Source organism: Sturnira hondurensis, unplaced genomic scaffold, assembly GCF_014824575.4.
Source record: "Sturnira hondurensis isolate 20B ecotype Veracruz unplaced genomic scaffold, ASM1482457v3 Scaffold0021214, whole genome shotgun sequence".
In the NCBI taxonomy this organism is placed as follows: domain Eukaryota; kingdom Metazoa; phylum Chordata; class Mammalia; order Chiroptera; family Phyllostomidae; genus Sturnira; species Sturnira hondurensis.
The window spans coordinates 6,822,317-6,839,888 of NW_028093845.1; the positions used below are offsets into that span (position 1 = coordinate 6,822,317).

The 17,572-nt window shown below is 39.5% G+C and overlaps 1 protein-coding gene across 1 annotated transcript in view; it reads left to right on the forward strand.

The window, feature by feature from the left end:
• COL25A1 (collagen type XXV alpha 1 chain) overlaps positions 1 to 17,572 on the forward strand; it is a 483,313-nt gene that overhangs the window by 269,041 nt on the left and 196,700 nt on the right. The window contains 2 exon segments of the mRNA XM_037031923.1: positions 1,661 to 1,705; positions 3,646 to 3,653. Coding sequence (XP_036887818.1) covers positions 1,661 to 1,705; positions 3,646 to 3,653 — 53 coding nt within the window.

Below are 17,572 nucleotides of genomic sequence, written 5' to 3' on the forward strand. Positions count from 1 at the left end.
ACATTTTACTCCTCACCTTTAACTCCTACTTTGCAGATCACAGACATCATCAGTATGTTGTAGTTACTAAAAATTTCTTAGTTTATTTGATTTTGTGATAGAAAAGAATCTGATCTTTAATCTTACAGACATTTCACATATCAGAATACATCAGTAAAGGAGTTTGCAAATGTAAGTTTATAGTTGTGAGGACAAAAAACACAGTTAATAAAGCTATTGTAACAAATCATAACCTGCGTGTCTTTTTCTGTATGAACAACTATAAACCTTCTTTTGCCCCCCTGCATATATTTGTGTGTATGTGTGTTTGAGTGTGTGTATAGATGTATATTTTCCATACTCATTAGGGTCTCATTGGGTTTATTTACTTGTTTACATGATACTTCTGCTTCCAATCTGGCCAGGAATGTCCCAAATATGATTAAAACCTTTTTGTATTTCAGAATACAAAAGACAATTTCAGACTCTCCTACAAAGCTGCATTTTTGATTGGTTTTATTGCTTGATTGTTTTTAACCTCTTACAAAACACGGTTGGCCAGACTTATTCTGTGTACAGGCTTGAGAGGAAACTAACTGGCCCACTGATGTTTTTATTTCTCATGATAGTGTTTCCGTGTGGAGGTCCGTAGCTCGGCATCCCATTCAGGGTCTGCTGGATGCTAAGGCCTGTGTTGCTTGTGTCTTGAACTTTGTAGAACTTGGAAGTCATCAGTCCAACTTAGCAGCTCATTCTTTAAAACCAGGGAGTCCCGTATTTTCCTTGGCCCCTTTCTTCCAGCAAATATTACAAGACCTCAGCTCTCATTGTGGGCTAATTATTCCCTTCCATTTGCTGGAACCATAATTCAATGGGAGCTAGTCTTGCACAAGGAAATGAGAGGAGAAATTATATAATTGAGAAAAATGGCTCGAGACCCATGAATGTCTAGACTCTTGTGCTAAGTCTGCTGCATACTAGCTTGGTGGTCTTCATGGGCAGCTCACTGAAAAAAAAAGTTTTTTCCTACTTTTAAAATGCAATCCTTATAAAGACCAAATATTTAATGAATAGAATTATGAGCTACCCAGTTAGTAAAATGAGACCAGTTACTACCTAGACACTTTCTAATTAAAAGGGCTCGGCTGGTTCTCAATTAGAGAAATTCTAATATTTCAAAATTCACATGTAATAAAATAGAAATATTTGTCAGGTTATTTTCATGACTAAGATATACATTTAACTAACTGCCAACAAAATATTTCTGTGGTAGTCATGATGAAATTTACTGAAGAGAAACCAGTCATTTGTACTTACTACTTTTATTTACTAATTATACCAAAACCTTCAGAGAAGAAGTTTTCCTAAGAAACATAACACTCAACACCACCAGTTTGCTGAGCAAAGTTGTTCCTTATTGATGGCATTCGGGCAGGATGAACACAAATTCCGAATTCTTAGTGTCCCTGAGTAACACTGGGTGGTGAGCGAAGTAGCACGACTTTAATAGGGAAAGGAAGCAGAAGAGGTGTGTTGACGTACCAAAGACAGGGCTGGCCTTTACAGATATCTCGTTCCTTTTGGGAGTGGTGTTCTTAGTTAAAAACGGTAATAAAATATATAGAAATGATTCAATAGTCATTTTGGAACCAAAATTTAAAAAAATCAATCTGTATTTCAGGACCTCCAGGGAAACGAGGCAAGAGAGGCCGAAGAGGAGAATCGGGTAAGTCTCCCTCTCAGCTGCTCTGTGTCCTTCATGTTGTGCTTAGGTTATTGCATCTGCTCCTCATAATTAATGATCGTGTTGCCGAGTTGGAGGTGGTGCCTATGCGTGTGCACCCGCGTGTGTGTTTATCTGGGTCTGCTAGACCCAGCATATTTTTCTATCTTCTTATTTCCATCAAAGAAGAAGCTGGCAAAATATTATTAGTAACTCATTTTTGGCTACTTTATTGCATCCGGTCTGTCCTTTCAGTGTATAATGAGGGTTTCTTAGCTGCACCCAGTGGGGTGACATCACCCATGCCTCCATCTTTATAGGTGGTCAGTCCACAAATGCAGCTTCTCTGTGAAAACATCTGCCTTAGGACACCAGGGCACATGTCTAGGAAAGCTTTATTATTATTTTATTCAACTGGTACAATTTTGTTATGCTTTACTCTCATTCATTTCGACATTTGAGAATTTTTATTCCCCTTGTATAACCATAGAAGTTTAGTAATGACAGGGGCCTTAGAGATCAGTCCGGCATTTTCATTTTGTATTTGAGGACACAGAGGCGCGGGCAGTCAGGTGGTTCGGCCAGGCCGGGTGATTTTTGTGACCAGGAAGGACCTGACACACACCCTAATGCCCACCTCAGTGAGTTTTTGCTTTCAGGCCAAATCCCTGTATGCAAAGTGAAACAGGGAAGCCGGATAAAAACTATTGTTTTGAAACCAAGATATGCAAGTCTATGAGTTCATTTACTGTTTTACTTGTTTATAAAAGTCTAGAATTCCAAAAATGTAAATGCCTCTGTAAGGCCATTGTTTCTTACTTGCAAGTAAGAGAAAGGTAATTTAAGATTTGATTTTGGTATATGATAAATGTTATTTTCAATAAGTTTTCTCAGTATTAAAAGTGATCCATTACTAAGAGTTGAAATAGTAAAAATACTAATCTTTCAAAAAGAGCAGAGTGCAGATTGATTTTATTTTGTCTCATTTCCTCTTCCTTTTGAAAAAATGATCAAAGTAGAAAGGGTTTATGAAAATTTAAGAATTTGGGTAGTGTGCCTGCTTAATTACTTTAAGATTACTCTCAAAACTTATCTTCAACCTCACTGAATCTAAATAACTGGGGACTCGTGTGGGTATTCCCTTCACAAAGCGCAGTTCCATGAAGGAGGACGCTTTAGAAATTTGTTTTAAGGAAAAAGAAATGACAACACATTGGTGGAGTCAAGTAATCACTGAATTAATCTTTGTGTCAGAAGAAAGAGAATCGGAGAGGAAAAAAGTGAAAATTTTGTGCTTATACAATGTTTTATGAAAGTATAAAAATGAATTCCCAACTTTCTGTCTACATGGAACTGGTGCTTTAATTGAGCATATGGTGTGTGAACTGTTGAGATTTTCTTAGAATTTGCTGGTGTTTTGGTGAGAATACATAGTTTTAAAGATACTTATGTAAACATCAGGGCTTATTCTTCTATATATTGCCAATACTATTGAATGAAAAACATTCTTAGAATGAATAATGAGCTTATTTCCAATTTAGAAAGTTTACAAATCAATTCTCTATAATTGGTTTATCATAAATGACCAAAGATCCTTCTGATTCATATTCTATCTACATTTTTAGGTATATAAATTAGACAGTCTTTGCTTAAAGTATGTGAACATCTCAGTAATTCATAAACAGGCCTCCGAGAATCTGAACATTCCTTGAAATTTCATGATAAGTTTTGTATGCACATAGACCTAAATGTATTTTTCGAATATGGTGTCAAAGCGTTAGTGTTCTGAAAAAAAAGATTAAGAATCACTGACTTCTACGTCTCTTGTATAGTGCTGTTGATTGTGATGATGATTTAATCTTTTATTTAATTTAACGTTCCGCATATACACTAATTCATCTCTCCCTTTTTCTTGCCTTCTCCACCCGCCCCTCACCATCTAGGTCCTCCTGTAAGTACCTTTGCTGCATTTTGGCTCTTCTGCATTAATCAGGATCACGTATGTTAAAACTGGATTAAAACCTCAGTCTGTATTTCAACTAGAAAAATGTTACTGACCTTTCAAGAGTACTTCATGTTGGGAAATTATTTTTAAAGTACACGATTTTGTGGTCATGTGATATGTTGCAGTGCCATATGTGTCAGCTAACAAAAGCTTTTATTAATGTCATCACAAATCGATTACTCTCCTGGGACTGTTGAAATAACTTATGAAGTTCCTAATATTAAATGCTTTTCCTGGAATTCTGATGGGGTTTTTTTCCAAGCAAATCTCCAAGCTCTTTTGCACCTCTTTCTTCATCTGTTTAAACTTGTATCTGAAGTATTTGCATTTGCCATTGCACTGAAGGTAGATGGCAACATGATCATGGAAATGATATGCCCCGTGGGCTTGGTCCGGCACTCCCCCTTAGGCGCCACTCCCTTTGAAGTCTGCTGGAGTTTTGCCTGCGTGGAGAGCCCTAGACGGAGCCCTTGGGGAGTTGCACTTTCTTTTTTCTTTCCTTGAGTAGGTCATAGCAGCAGCATTCCAGTCTGCTTTGCACCCACAGGAACAGATTATCTTGTCAGCTTTGAGCTAGATGTGTTTTTGAGTAATATCCTGGGTATCTGCTGTCTGACCTCAGTGTTTGTACTGTGTGCTGTATGTTTATGGTAGTCATGATCATCGGCCTTGAGCTATTTTCTCATCCCCAGTAGCCACTTTGCTCCAGGTTTCACTGACTCCACATTGGCAACTTATCTGACGGGCAAGCATGGTCCAGGGAGAGGGGCTTAGCTTATACTTGTTTACTTTATTCAGAGGAAGCATTGGCTTCCAAATATCTTTTGCAGTCTTCCTGCCACATTCAAGGATGGAGCATAAATCATGTTGGAAGTGACTGTGCTTCTGTAACTGACTTCCAGTTCTTGCTTAATGCTAGGCAGATGGCATACCCCAGGCCTAGGAGCCTGAGGCTTTGGCTTCTTTTTTAAGCCTCTGTCTTTAAAACTAGAAACAAACCACTACTGCCCAGAGGAAACTGTAGAGATTACAGCCAGAATAGAATGTTCAAGACTTCTTTTGGGGATGTAAGTATCAGGCAGGCCAAGAGGCAGTTAAATCTCTTTTCTGCCTTGCGGTGACTTTCAGGATTCTAGTATTTCCTCTTTGGCCCTTCATGAATTCAGCAACCACATCACTCTTACTTTCTTGGGGCTATCTTGGGTTTTCTATCTAAAGATCTCAATTTTTCCTCCTTCTGTTATTATATAAAAAGAACAGAGGACTAACACATTTAAAGCCTCTAGTTTCAAACAGGCGGGCCAGGTTCTAGGCACTGAACGCTTAACGCTTTCAGCTTGTCTCACAACCACCCTTTGATGTTACCAATCTAATAGTTTAGGAAGGAAACTGAGGTTCAAAACTGCACAGCCAGAAAGGGTTTGCAAAACTGAAATTCACTTAGATATGTTCCATTTGAAATGTTTTCTGTTTACCACATTATCCCAATTCCTTATGAATGATAAGTGTGTTTTAACATGAATCATTGGTTGGTACACAGGTTTAGCAGGCCATGGGTCAAATGATATTCCTTGATATAAGTAATTACATGAATAAAAGTATGCTCAAGAAATGTACAAAGCTAGTCTGTAGATAAGCATGAATGCTGCTCCATCCCAATTGCATTATAAAGAAGTTATACTGTGTTTAGCAAACTGAATCAAATCCGAGAAACAAAGAAGAGTAATGCGTTCTCATGCTGAGTAAAAGATAATTCAGGTCGTTCGCATTTGACAAAATGAAAAAACATTCATTGCAGAAAAGAAAAAAAACGTATATATTGATTATGCTGTCTTTGCTAATACATTGGACTCTTGCCATTGTATCTGGGCCCCCATATAGTGGGGGCCTTTGTGGGCAAAATTCTTTGTGATCAAATCCTCTTTAGTCTTCCATTCCTAACCCCTCCATATATGATTTCCAAGTATTTGCTTTTCATCAAATTTTGCTTAGACTAAATGGCTTTATAAAATATTTCCCTTTTGTTTCTTGCATCTGAATAAAAATTAGTAAACTGTCATTTATTATGATTAAATAGATTGATCAATATTATATTTATTTAGATGCAACATCCAATTATTGACAACTGTAACTTGCAGCTTCCTATTTTTAGCATCACTTAATTTTATGTGTATTTTTCTTTCCACTTCTTTTTCATAAACTGCAATTTGAAATTTTGTTTTTAGAAAATTTTATTTCCCTAGTTTTGTGTTTTAAAATTTTATTTATTTTATCTCTACAAATAAAATGGGATAGAATAGCAAGGCTTAGGCTGCCATTTTAATGGCTTAAATGTAAAGCACAAAGGTAGTTTGAAAAATTAATTAGTCTTGCTAGTCTTGCTTCTGATGAGCAATCCTTGGCACAGAACCTCTATCAGGTAGACTCCCCTGAGATTTTGTGGTCCTGTGGCTTGTACGGAAGCACAACTTGGTGGTCCTGCTGCTTATTTTCTTGTCATTTGTTCTCAGCAGTACTCAATAGTGCAAGAGATGGCATCAGGGCACTCTGATGTTGTCCAATAAAGAAACAAACAAATGGTTGTTGGTTGGCCTGAGGGACAGGGGCAGATTTCTTTGTCTTTGAGAGGCACGATTTTTCATTGCTCTCTTGAAAAGGCAACGAAAAATTGCCTTTTTCGTTACCTCTTCATTGAAGTAATACTTTCAAGTAAGACTTAAAAAAACTGTAATGATAAAATATAATTTAGGAACCTTACATTTACATCTTCACTGATACAGTTTGGAGGACTTGGCTATATCACACTAGAATTATGTGTGGCTAAAGCATTTCTTTTGTCAGTTTGTATAACTTATATATTGATATCACTTATAAGTTAAAAGTTGAAATAAAACTTCATGTAAATCATGTAAATCAGTTCACTTTTTAGGAAGCTATTCATCTTACTATTTAGCCTTACCCATTGTGACAAAGATATTGCTACAACAAGTTTCTCTGCTATAAAAACTTGCAAAGGAGCACTTTTATGATAATGTATGTAATCTCTTTTATGTTAATATCAGGTGCTTTTTTCTATTTTTTACTCATAGAGGTAACATGTATTAAAACATTGTTCTAAAAGAGTGATTTTCAACCAGTACACAGTGGCACTCTGGTGTGCCCCAGGGAGGTTTAAAACATGCAGAACCTGATCACTTATTCAGGGGCACTGACCTCTTTTCCCTTAGATTGTCAAATAAAAAAATGACAACAGCTAATACAATAATAGCTGTCCAGTGTAAATAAATCAAAATTACACCCATTGTTTGTCAACTTGGCAAAAAATATATTTGTTGGTGTGCTGCTGAATTTTAGTAATCAGTTTATGTGTGCCACGAGATGAAGAAGGTTGAAAATCATTGTTCTAAAGGAGTCCATTCAAGTGCTTTGAGCACCCAGCTTGGATATAAAAAATGTGTTTGCTGAAATATTTCTCTGACCATTATGCTACCTGACTCCAAATGGCATGAAATGGTACCTTTTATTTGGGATAAAATAGAGTCATGTTTTTTTTTAAGATTTTATTTATTTGTGTTTAGACAGAGGGGAAGGGACAGAGAAAGAGAGGGAGAGAAGGACCACGCTGTGGTTGCTGCTTGCAAGCCTCCACCCTCCACCCCGCCCCTGGGGGCCTGTCCCAAAACCCAGGCACACGCCTTTACTGGAATCAAACCACCGACCCTTTGGTTTTCAGATCAGCACTCAATCCACTGAGCTACACCAGCCACGGCGTCATGTTTCAATAAGAAGCAAAAAACATCATCAAATTTGCAAAATGACAGCAGGATTTTCAAATATAGCAAATTTTGCATGAACTTGGACCCCTTTTAGGCTCATTAGGGGATGTGGTGTTTCCAGCCTTTTGTCCAAAAATGAGGGGCCATTCTAATATTCGCAGGTAACAGAATCAAACAAGTCCTGTGACTGTAACCAGAAAAGAGTCAGAAGACCGGTTTTAAGTGACTCTTTTATTTATATCAGTCTATCCAGCCTTGTAATTATGCTCGACGGACAGAGGTATATTATTGTTGTAGCATAAACCCTTGGCGGTGTGACATGCTGTGGAGCAGGCTGTTCTGTCCATCCAGCTTCAACAACTGTCAGCTGAACTTGAATCTTGTCGACAGGTGAATGAAGCAGACTTAGCCAAGTTAAACCTACAATGGTATTTCCGCCAATGTGGCAGATGAATTAGGAAAAGGAATCTCTGTAGAACTCTTACATGAGAAACTCTGCTATCTTTACTTCATATTGAAAAAAACTATATGATTTTTAAGTCAATGGGAAATCTTTTCCAGATATACTAACAACTACAATTTATAGCAACTACCTGCCACATCGCTTTACACACTAGTTCTCGCGCCAGCTCTGTGAACTAGAGATTTGTTGTACCTATTTTACACAGATGGAAACTGAGGTAAGTTAAGTAGTTTCCTAGGGACTCACATTAGCAGGAGGCAGAACCAGAGTTTGAACCCAGGCCTCTCTCTCTTCACAGCTCATTTGCCCCTAGATTCAAACAAGATTTTTTTTCAGGCACAGGAGCTTTAATTGTGTTACTGTTCTCTCTGCAGCTATCTTTTTCATTGCATTTTATCCTACTGTCTACTATCTATAGTTCATTTTAAGCTTTTCTTTGTTGTCTATAGAGTTTGCATCTTATGAGTGCTTTTCCATGTTGCCAGTTATTCAAGACAAAGTTTTAAGTCATCCAATTCTCATCTAACAGAAGTAGATTGTGTGGAGGTATAAGCTTTGGCTCTTGAGTCAAGAAAACAGAATATAGCCCTGGCTGGTGTGGCTCAGGGGATTGAGTTTTGGCCTGTAAACCAAAGGGTCACTGGTTTGATTCCCAGCCAGGGCACATGCCTGGGTTGCAGGCCAAGTCCCCAGTAGGAGGCAGACAAAAGGCAACCACGTGTTGGTGTTTCTCTCCCTCTCTTTCTCCCTCCCTTTCCTTCTCTCTAAAAATAAATAAATGAAATGTTTTTTTAAAAAAGAAAATAGAATATGAAATTATTATGTTTTTCAGCAAATTTTTCTTGAATTGCTTCAATGATTATATTCCTGTTTAATATTAAAATATTTTTATTTTTATTTGCACTCGAAGAATGTGCTTTTGAAAGTGTATTTTATTTATTATGCTATTACAGTTGTCCCAATTTTTTCTCCCCTTAAATTATTTTTTCTATAATAATAGGGTATTGTTGTTTATCTTGTAGTAAGCAGTACTGCTATAAAATACCAATATAGCTACATAAAGTCAGATGTAGTCACCATAACAAAACAAAGAAATGAACTAAACAAATCTGGAGAATTAATTTGTGTTTAAAAGCTGTTTGGAGATGGAGTTATAGTAGAATGACCTTACGCTGTCAGATGCATAATTCATTTTGGGACCTTGCACACCAGTTTGTCTCTTAGAACAAACGGTAGGAAAAGAGACTATAACCATAATTCTTACACAGACTAGATTCCCCAGTGTCTTTTCATATCTTCTCTTTTGAGTGGTTTAAGCTACCATGTTTGAAGAAGGAACTGTGTTTTGTGGCAGTTTGTTTCAATGCTTACTCTGATGTTTATGTAGACTCAGTGCCAGATTAAGCAGGACTTTAGAATTGCTCAAGGGGCAAAGAGAATGGGTAAAGACCCTACAAAATGAAATAAGAGTGTTAAGCTAAAAAGAAGGAGAAGGAGAAGAAGAAGAGGACGAGGAGGAGGAGGAGGAAACTGATATATAAAAATATTGATAATATTTTTCTTTGCAACATTTGTTCTTGTGTTCTATTTCTAGATACCTTCTGTTTTACAATAATGTTTGCTGCTCCAGCAGACATCCTCTGACATGTTAGTGGCTTGCCATGATAGAAATGTATTTCCCATGGTGAGGGGCACTGCTTCTCATAGGGACTTGGACTTGTAGAGTCCTTCTTTCACGTGTGTTATAAGGTTACTCTGGGCATAGACATACAGCCACCAGATAACATACATAAGGAAAGAGAATGCAGGATCAGAAGAAGTACAAAATGTTATGCTTTATATCACTTCTGACCACATTTCTATAGCAACAGTCAAGTCACGTTTTCACACCTAATAGCATGAAAAGGAAAGAAATGTAGCTGTGAGCTCAGAGGAAAGATAAAAAAAAAATTGGTCCCCAGCCAATATCTGCTGCCCTGTCTGGAAATAATTCCTGAAGAAATAGAGCCAGAAATCCCCAGAGAGATGTACATAGGTATGTCACTTGGGTAATAATGTGACTTCTGTCTTATTGTAACATGTAGAAAAGAACAACCTCATAATAGTTATTATCACTAGAAACTTTGAACAGAAAAAAAATAAAAAGGGAGACGTTTCTTTTTTAAAAAGCAACATAAAATTTGGCAGTGCTTTGTAAGAAGAAGTGGGTGTTAATGCCGGGCTAGGAGCCTTAGACCCTGCTCACTTAACCTCATTGATAATGAAGGCATTTTATCTTTCATCAGCACTTCCACAGCCTAAAGCACCACCAGGCACTGCAATGCCTTGTCTTATTTCTCCTTTTCTCTCATGCCACGGAAAGATTTCATCACTCTGTATTGGGTCCAGAGTGACCTTTCAACTAGAAATAATTCCAGTTATCTGTCCTGTTTCATACATCCAAATGGTTTCGGGTGAAAGGTTAATTTTTACTAACACTTTTTTGAAAAAAATGGCTAAACTCTTAGAGTCACTTTTATGGATTTGAAGAGTGAGAAACTGCCTTTCTTATGGTGGGACACACGATTAAAACAAAAAAAGTGAGATTTTAAGGATGAATTCTCTCCCCCGCAAAGATACTTGGGAAATGAAATGAGAGCTAGAAGAGTGTTTCTTTTTACATTAAAAAATAAAAATGAAGCCCTGGCTGGTGTAGCTCAGTGGATTGTGCACGGGCCTGTGAACCAGACAATCACGGTTCGATTCCCAGTCAGGGCACATTCCTGGGTTGCAGGCCAGTTCCCGGTAGGGGCCAGTTCCCAGCCGGGGATGCACAAGAAGCAACCATACATTGATGTTTCTCTTCCTCTCTCTTTCCCTTCCCCTCTAAAGATGAATGAATAAAATATTAAATAAATAAATAAATAAATAAATAAATAAATAAATAAATAAAAATGAAAAACAACAGATAGCACAAGGTAGTCAGAATTATTCAAAATGAATCCCTCAGTTTTAAAGTCTTTGCTCGTGGCTGCTGATTGGCCACCTGCATACCTTCCTAATATCCAGCAGGTAAGGAAATGGGGTGTCATGTCCCCTCTCCCTGTTTTGACTTTGTTGTGACCAAATACTTATTCACAATGCTGAATTACTAGGGCTGCTTGCCTATACAGACCTGTAAATATCTTATGGGACAAATTAGGGAGGTAATCAGTATATGACTTCAGTGTATTTATGAGGCAATAACAAGCCATAGCCAGGAGAGCCGCTCTAAAGTAACATGTTGTTACTTAAATAGATTGATTGTCATTGATTGTCAATATAATATTGACATATTGATACTTGTTAAACATCAATATTATGAACAAGGTTCAAATTAGTGATTTAAGGGTACATCATTGTTTCTTCATGAATGGCTAAGTACTTAATAATCTTCTGTAGCATGTGATTGCAGAGGAGGCCTCAATTCCCTATTCTTCCAAACCACCAACTTAAAACACTAGGGTTTGCTCTTATACAAAGAGAGGATCCTGCTTAATTTCTGACAAGCGACACCATGAAGTTTCCCACATTTGGCCTAAGTTAACTAAGTGTTATGTTTGTTCTGAATTGGGCCCTGTACTATAACATAGAAAGAATTCCCTCCTTTAGTTATTTTTTAATTATATTTTATTTATTTATTTATTTTTAGAGGGGAAGGAGAGAGGGAGAGAAACATCAATGTATGGTTGCCTTTTTGTGCATCCCCTGCTGGTAGTTAGCCTGCAAGGAACCGGTTTGCAACCCAGGCATGTGCCCTGACTGGGAATCGAACCGCGATCCTCTGGTTCGCAGGCCTGCGCTCAATTCACTGAGCTACGCCAGCCAGGGTGAATTATATTTTATTGATTATGCTATTATAGTTGTCCCAATTTTCCTCCCCTCCACCCAGCAACTCCATTTCCTCCAGCAATCTGTACACCATTGTTCATGTCCATGAGTCATGCATGTAAGTTCTTTGGCTACTCCATTTACTATACTGTACTTTACACCGCCATGATTTTTCTGTAACTGTCTATTTGTACTTCTTAATTCCCTCACCTCTTCACCCGTTCCCCCACACCCACCTCCCATCTGGTAACTGTTAAAAATGCTTTCTGTATCCATGCTTCTGTTGCTGTTCTTCTTGTTTGCTTAATTTGTTTTTTAGATTCAGTCATTGATACATATGTATTTATTGCCATTTTATTGTACATCTTTCTTATCTTCTTTTTCTATATAAGTCCCTTTAACATTTTATGTAATAATGGTTTGGTGATAATGATGAATTCCTTCAGTTTTTTACTTGTATGGGAAGTTCTTTATATGCTCTTCAAATCTGAATGATAGCTTTGCTGGGTAGAGCAAAGTTGGCTGTAGGTCTGTGCTTTTCAATGACCGTGCATATTTCTTGCCAGTCCCTTCTAGCCTGCAAAACTTCTTTTGAGAAATCAGCTGACAGTCTTATGAGAACTCCCCTCACAGATAAATAATTTCTTTTCTCTTGCTGCTTTCAAGATTCTATTTTTACCTTTAACCTTTGGCATTTTGATTATGAGGTGTCTTGGAGTGGACCTCTTTGCATCCATCTTGTTTGGGACTCTATGTGCTTCCTGAACTTGCCTGTTTATTTCCTTCACTGAATTAAGGAAGTTTTCTTTAATTATGTTTTCAAATAGGTTTCCAATTTTTTTGCTCTTTCTCTTTTTCTTCTGGCACCCCTTTGATGGGATTCCTGTTGGAAAGCTTCAAGTTGACCCGTAGGCTGCTTATACTGTCTTCATTTTTTTTGTATTCTTTTTTTCATTTTGTTCTGATTGGTTGTTTTTTGCTTCCCTATGATCCAAATCATTGATTTGATTCTCAGCTTCACCTACTCTACTGTTGTTTCCTTGTAAATTATTCTTTGTATCTTTCATTTCTGAATGGATCGTTTTTATGCTGCTCTGGTCCTCACTAAGCTCCTTGAGCACCCTTATGAGCAGTGTTTTGAACTCTGCATCTGATAGATTGTTTACCTTCATTTTGTTTAGTTCTTTCTCTGGAGTTTTGATCTGTTTTTTCATTTGGGCCATGTTTTTTGTCTCCTCAGTTTGGCAGCCTCTCTGAGTTTGTTTCTATGTATTGGGTCGTGATGCTGTGACTCCCTGTCTTGGCAGCATGGCCTACTATAGTAGGTGTCTTGTAGGTCCAGTGGCATAGCCTCCACTGTCATCTAAGCTGGGTACTCAAGGTGTGACCTTCATGTGGGCTGAGTATACCCTCCTCTTGTACTTGAGCCTTGATTGCCATTGGCAGGTGAATGGGAAGCATTAGCCTAGGCCAGTCAGCTGCAAAAACCGGTTATGACCTCTGACCACCAAACTCCATCTTCCTTGGAGGCTCATCTGTGCAGGGGCAGAGTGGTAGTGCTCTAATACGGTCTGAAGCTGTCCCTGGGGTTTCCAGGGTGGTGCAGGCCATGGTCAGCCACTACCTGTGTTCTGCCAAGGGCCACCCTGTTTGAACTATAAAGCAATCTGTGATGTCTGCTACTTGTGCTGGGCTTACAGATTCCCAGGAAAATTCAAGCTGTGAACCTAGGCTGGCTGCTGCTAGTGCTGGCCTGAAGCCGCTTAGTAAGAGGTATGGTGTCCAGGCTGGCTGTTGCTTATTCGAGAGGATTTGGGAAGTTGTGGTGCATGAGCCAAGACCAGCCATTCTTAAGTCTCTGTTAACAGCTTGGGTGGGCCAGATTTTTAGGGGATCTCCATGGTAAGGCAAACAGTTGTAGTGAGGTTAATGGAGTCTCAGATATGACACCTTCCTGTCAGCTCTGTGGCTTTGTGGGTGGAGAGTTCAGAAAAGGGACAGTTGCTTCTGACCACCTTTCTGTCTGGAAGAAAGCTGTCCACCAGCTCTCACCTTGATGCTGGACACTTCAGTTCCTCCCTGTATGCCACCGGTGCCTGTCAAACTGCTACCCTGGGGCTGAAACTCAGAAGGAGTGAGTCTGAGCAAGCCTGTGTGTGGTTCCTTGAAGAAGAACTGCTTGGGACTCCAAAAGTTTCTTCCACTGATTCAGTCTCCTTTGATTTTGGCATCTAGAAATGGAACCCAAGGCTGTTGATCCTGGTGTAGGGCTGGACTCTTCACTCCCGAGATAGCCCTTCTGAATTTTTATTCACCACACATGGCCATTCTGTGTCTCTGCCTCTCCTATTAGTTTTGATGGATGTCCTTTCTTTAATTCCACAGATGTTGTACTTCCATTCAACTCGACTTTTGATGATTCTGAGTGATGGTTGTTCTATAGTTTAGTTGCAATTTGATGTGGTTGTGCAAGGAGGTTTGCTGTGTTTACCTACTCCCCCATCTTGACTAGAAGTCCTCCCTCATTTAGCTATTAAATGACCTTTAGTTCTTGGCTTTATTTGTTACTTTTTCATGTTATCTTAGTTATGCCATTTTGATGTCCATAGTGACATTCATTGGAAGCTGAGGTCAGCCACCACCCATTCTGGTCATGAATTACAGAGCATGAGCTTGAACCTCACAGGGCCCCACTGATGATTACAGGGTGCACGGACCATGGCTTTTATTGTTTTTTGGGGCATATGACATGATGGTCCTCATTTACTATGCACGGGTTTGCTTTAGGTGGTTACCTTTTACAGAAAACAAAGGAGAAGATGCTGCTAATTACTTCAAAGGGAAGGATGTTTACAAATGCAAAGGGAAAAGTGGTTGAACCAGTTACCGTCCATACTGGGAAGGTTTAGCACAGACTTTAGGAAGTTACAGTAAGCACTTGTGGCCTCAATTCAGGGTGAGGGAGTTTTAGCAAAAGCAAGTCTCAAAGCGGCCTAGGTACAATGCAGGCCTGATCCCCCATGGGAGAACCTATCCGTGGGCGTGGGTCCCGTGCATCTTCGAGTGGGAGCCGGGCCATGCCACATGGGATGGTCTCATAATGCTGTGAGGCCCAGCGCCTTCTAGACCGGTACCCATGAGCCAGGGGACTGCTGCTCCGCCTGTCAGAGGCCACAGCCTTCCCATGGGTGGGGCTAAGCAGACCAAGTACAGGGGTAGCATCAGGTCTTGTGCTCAGGACTGGATCTGACAAGGTCACTTGGGATATGATGGTACACTCTAGGCTGGGGTGGACAGATCAGCCAAGCTCATCCTGGTTCTGCAGCTGGCATCCTGGGTGGTTTGCTGGGTGGTTTTATGCAAATTGCTTCTTGTCACTTGGTGGTCTGTTTTCTGGGTAGCACTGCCAGTGAGAACCATGAATGATATTTTTAATGTACTTTTTATTTTCACAAGTCCTCATGTTTTCTGAAGATTTGTTTAGAGTTAACTAAAACTTTTTCTTGTTTTCTTAGTTGCTCATATTTTCTGTCTCAAAAATATATACATCTCTAGCTTTTATTTCTACAGAATATTTTATTATAAAACATTTCTCTATGGTCAAGGAATCATAGGATATAGTGTCAGAAGAATATTCTTATCATATAGTTATTAAAATACAATGCCCATTCATTCACTAATTTATTCATCAAGCTCATAATGAGTGCCTAATAAGTGCCATGCCATCTGCTATATTGATGGGGATAAAATGGCAAATAAGACATAGCCACTGCCTTCAAGAACCTTAGAGTCTAGTGAGAACTAAACAACAAAAAAAGCAATATTATGTGACAAGTATGCTCAGGACATGTCAAGGGACGATGGGAGAACAGTAGAGGAGTAAATAATCCATATTCTGATGGGAGGGGGTCCGGGATGCCCCTGGATCTGGGATAAGGGAAGGCACTGTGACAGTGAAACATCTCAGTAGTGCGAAGTTTTGGGGGAGACTAGCATTGTCAAAGCGTTTGCAACACAAGAAAAGAATTTTGGGAAACTGTATATTAAATAGGGTTGAAATATAAAGTTCAAGGAGGAGATTAGGATGTAAATAGAGTGGAGATCAGAGTAGGACAAGGCTGGGAAGTACTTTATGTGCTTTGTTAAGTAATTACCCTAAAAGTATAGTCTGAGGATTTAAAAAGAGATCATGGCATGGTGAGGCAGACATTTCAGGAAGATAACTCCTGCTAAGGGGCAGGGAGAGGACAAAGGGAGCGGGAGACAATAGAGCATTGTTGCAGTTATTTAGAAATAAATGGCCCAGAGAAGTGTAGAGAATGGGATAGATTCAGGGGGATTTGGTGAGGTAGAAATGGCAGAAATGGGTGACTTAGATATAGGGGCGAGAAGGAGGAAGAATTTAGTGTGCTTCTCAGTTCCTGCTCTGGAGAATAATGGTGTAGGCCCTGGGGAGAGAGAGTAAAGAAGGAAGAGCAGTTTTGGGTAGGGGACGGTGCTGAGGTCTGAGGAGCTGTGGAGTTTTCGATGCCTGTGGGACATGCATTTGGAAATACCTAGTAGCCAGTTGGCTAGTTTGGCACTCCCCCTCTGGGAGAGGTCAGAGCTGGAGCAAGAGCTTTAGGAACAAAGCACAGCTGGTTGTTGAAGTGATTGAAGCCGGTGAGGCTGTCAGCTGATGAAAACGAGGCACCCCCAACTGAAGAATTTATCATTTAAGAAATAGATGGAAAAATTGGAGCCCTTCAAGGTGACTGAGATGGAAGGAGAAGTGGGAGGAAAATTAAGACATACTCCTATCGTGGGACTCACAAAGAAAAAGATCTCAAAATGAAAAGCATGGCAAAACAGCGTCAGACACAGCAATGACAGCTAGGGTAGAGGCTGAAAAGTACCCACCGTGTTTCCCAATCAGAAGGGCCTCGGTGCTGCTTTTCAGAGTGCCACCCCCCACTCCCCATGCACATTAATGAACACTGCTTTGTTTCTTTGACTATGGTTTATACCTATCAGCTGCTTTACTAGGGTGAGTAAAATGGGTGTAGTACAAATCAACCGCAGCTGGAAAACCCATGCATCCTCAGGACAACATATTTATTAAAACTCCCAATTATTCCCACAGTGTGTGGTAAGACGTAGAGCAGTTGGATGGAGGAGATAGCCACACAGTGCCAAGTTGCAGCTCACGGCTTAAAAGCACAAAGGGAGGTCTCCTGTTTAGTTTCTCCCCCGCCTCCTTCTCTTCCTTCATTTCTCAAATTATTTTTAAAATGTAGTCTGTGTCAGACACCTTGGTATCTGGTTGAGAAGATAAGCCTTCACCTATGTTTGCTATTTATTAATAATACAATTCATTTCGTGCTTAAATGCCAAATGGATAAGCCAGATAGAGCACCAGTTCAGAGAGAGGAAGTTTTATTAAGCATGTAAATGGCTAGGAAGAGTGGGACCTGAGCTGAGATTTGAAAGATAGGAAATAACTGGGTCAGTGGAGAGGACGAGGGTGGTCCTAGAGGTGGTGACGAGCCACTGGAAGGCCCAGGGGTCTGGCAGACATAGTAGAGGTTATCACGGCAGGGCGGCTCAGAGTCCTCATGGAGAGTCTCGAATACCAGACTTAGCAGATTTAATTTTTCAACTCTAAGAGGAAAAAAGCTAAAGGCAATTAATAAGCAGTAAGTGGAAGCCTATTTAGACTGATTGGTCTGAGAGTACTTTTCAGGAAAGCTCCTGGAAGCAACTGAAGATAGTCTGACTCGGGGCCAGAGTAGGCATAG